The sequence below is a fragment of the Gekko japonicus genome, unplaced genomic scaffold, assembly GCF_001447785.1.
Source record: "Gekko japonicus isolate JY-2015 unplaced genomic scaffold, Gekko_japonicus_V1.1 scaffold202, whole genome shotgun sequence".
Classification (NCBI taxonomy): Eukaryota; Metazoa; Chordata; class Lepidosauria; order Squamata; family Gekkonidae; genus Gekko; species Gekko japonicus.
The window spans coordinates 162,789-164,445 of NW_015170893.1; the positions used below are offsets into that span (position 1 = coordinate 162,789).

Genomic DNA, 1,657 nt, shown 5'->3' on the forward strand with positions numbered 1-1,657 from the left:
TGCAGCCACCGCTACTTTCCCCTTCTTTGCTGCTTTAAGGGGTTTGGAAGAGCCCTTCTTTGCGGACTTTTGCTCCTTACTTGGCCTGGATTTCTTTTTCACCAGCGTGGAAGCGGAGGATTGTGCCTTCGATGCCAGAGGCTTCGGTGTCGGTTGGCCGATATCGGAGGCAGGCCTCGATGCCGGAGCCGTTTAGGTCGATGGTTTCTCGGTGTCCATTGCTGAGGAAGGATGTAGAGCCGATTCTAGCAGGGCCACTTTAAGGCGCGCAGCTTGGGTTTTTTTGGGTCTGGTTTGAAAAGTGAGCACAGTGGTGACAAGATTCGGGTCGATGAGACTCTCCGAGACAAAGTACGCATAGGGTATGACGGTCAGGAGGAGCAAGTTTACTACCGCAACCCTTGCACCTATTAAAAAAGCCCCACTTCTTCTCCATAAAAACCAAAATGAAGAAGAAAGAAGGGGTGTGTGGGGGGGTAGCCCGAAGGTCCGACTGAGGTAAAGCGGCAACCTCCCCCTCAGCAGAAAATAAAAGGTTTTTTTTTTTAAGTTTTTTGAAAGAACAAAGAAGAAAAGGAATAAACTGAGGAAAAAATCCAAAGAGCTATGAGGCAAAAAGCCAAAACACGCAAACCAATCAGACCGACGAAGAAAAAGGTCTTTCCAACGCGGCGGTAAGAAAGGAACTGGCGGGATGTCCGCGCCCTCCCCTCTGGGCATGCGCGGTGGGGTTCCTGTGCATGCCCGAGGTCTGGGCGCGAAAATCCGTTAAAAGAGCTTGCTATGATGCCGATCGATCCAGCGCATGCGCACTAGATCCCCATGGGTGTGATGCACAGAGACCACGTCGAAGATTAATTGTATGTAAGAGTTAAATTTGTTCTGGAAGCATCTGTGAAAAACTGATGTATTCTGGCTGGCCCTGTTTATGATTTAAGTTTTAGAAGAAGAAGAAGAGATTGGATTTATACCCCGCCCTTCACTCAGAGTGGTTTACAAACTCCTTTCCCTTCCCCTCCCCACAACAGACACCCTGTGAGGTTGGTTTTAGAAAAGTTGTATAGCCAATTTCCACAAAATGATTTTATATGTGGTCACAAAAGATCTTTTAAAAACTGTACCCATATGTGCAAAACACTAAGTTAGACCAAGCAAACTGCAAGACATCCTGTTCCCCTATGCACTTGTGAAGTTTTTATACTTATGCCTATGGGAGTAACATTATCAGCATATTTCTGCTAAAGCTGAAGCTAATAAGGACCCCGAAATGAGAAGTGGTATTTCCCTAAAGTAAATCAGTGCTCACCTGTTGATACTGGGAGCCAGGTGAATGAGGATACAGTGGAGCGTCTTCTGGAGGGGAGGACTCATGCTCATCAGGGGCATCTGGATCATCTGGTTCCTATAAATGAAAACCACTTCCATTAAAATAAGTACCATCATTTTTCAAGTTATATCCTTTCTTATTCTGTTGTGACACAATTTACTGAATGTTCAAAACTCGGTTTATGAAAACACACTACAACTAGTTCACGTTATATTAAGAATTACAAGCTGGGGAGCTGCAAGTATTCTCCTGTATTACATCAAGTGTCTGTTGGAGGGGTGTGTGTGTGAAAGAAGTGGTAAGGTGGATAGTGAAGGCAGCTCCCAATCT

The 1,657-nt window shown here is 45.5% G+C and overlaps 1 protein-coding gene across 1 annotated transcript in view; it reads right to left on the bottom strand.

Moving 5' to 3' along the window:
• Positions 1-1,657, bottom strand: part of USP9X (ubiquitin specific peptidase 9, X-linked) — a 92,292-nt gene that overhangs the window by 7,128 nt on the left and 83,507 nt on the right. The window contains exon 43 of the mRNA XM_015418482.1: positions 1,307-1,402. Coding sequence (XP_015273968.1) covers positions 1,307-1,402 — 96 coding nt within the window. The remainder of the gene's footprint in view (positions 1-1,306; positions 1,403-1,657) is intronic.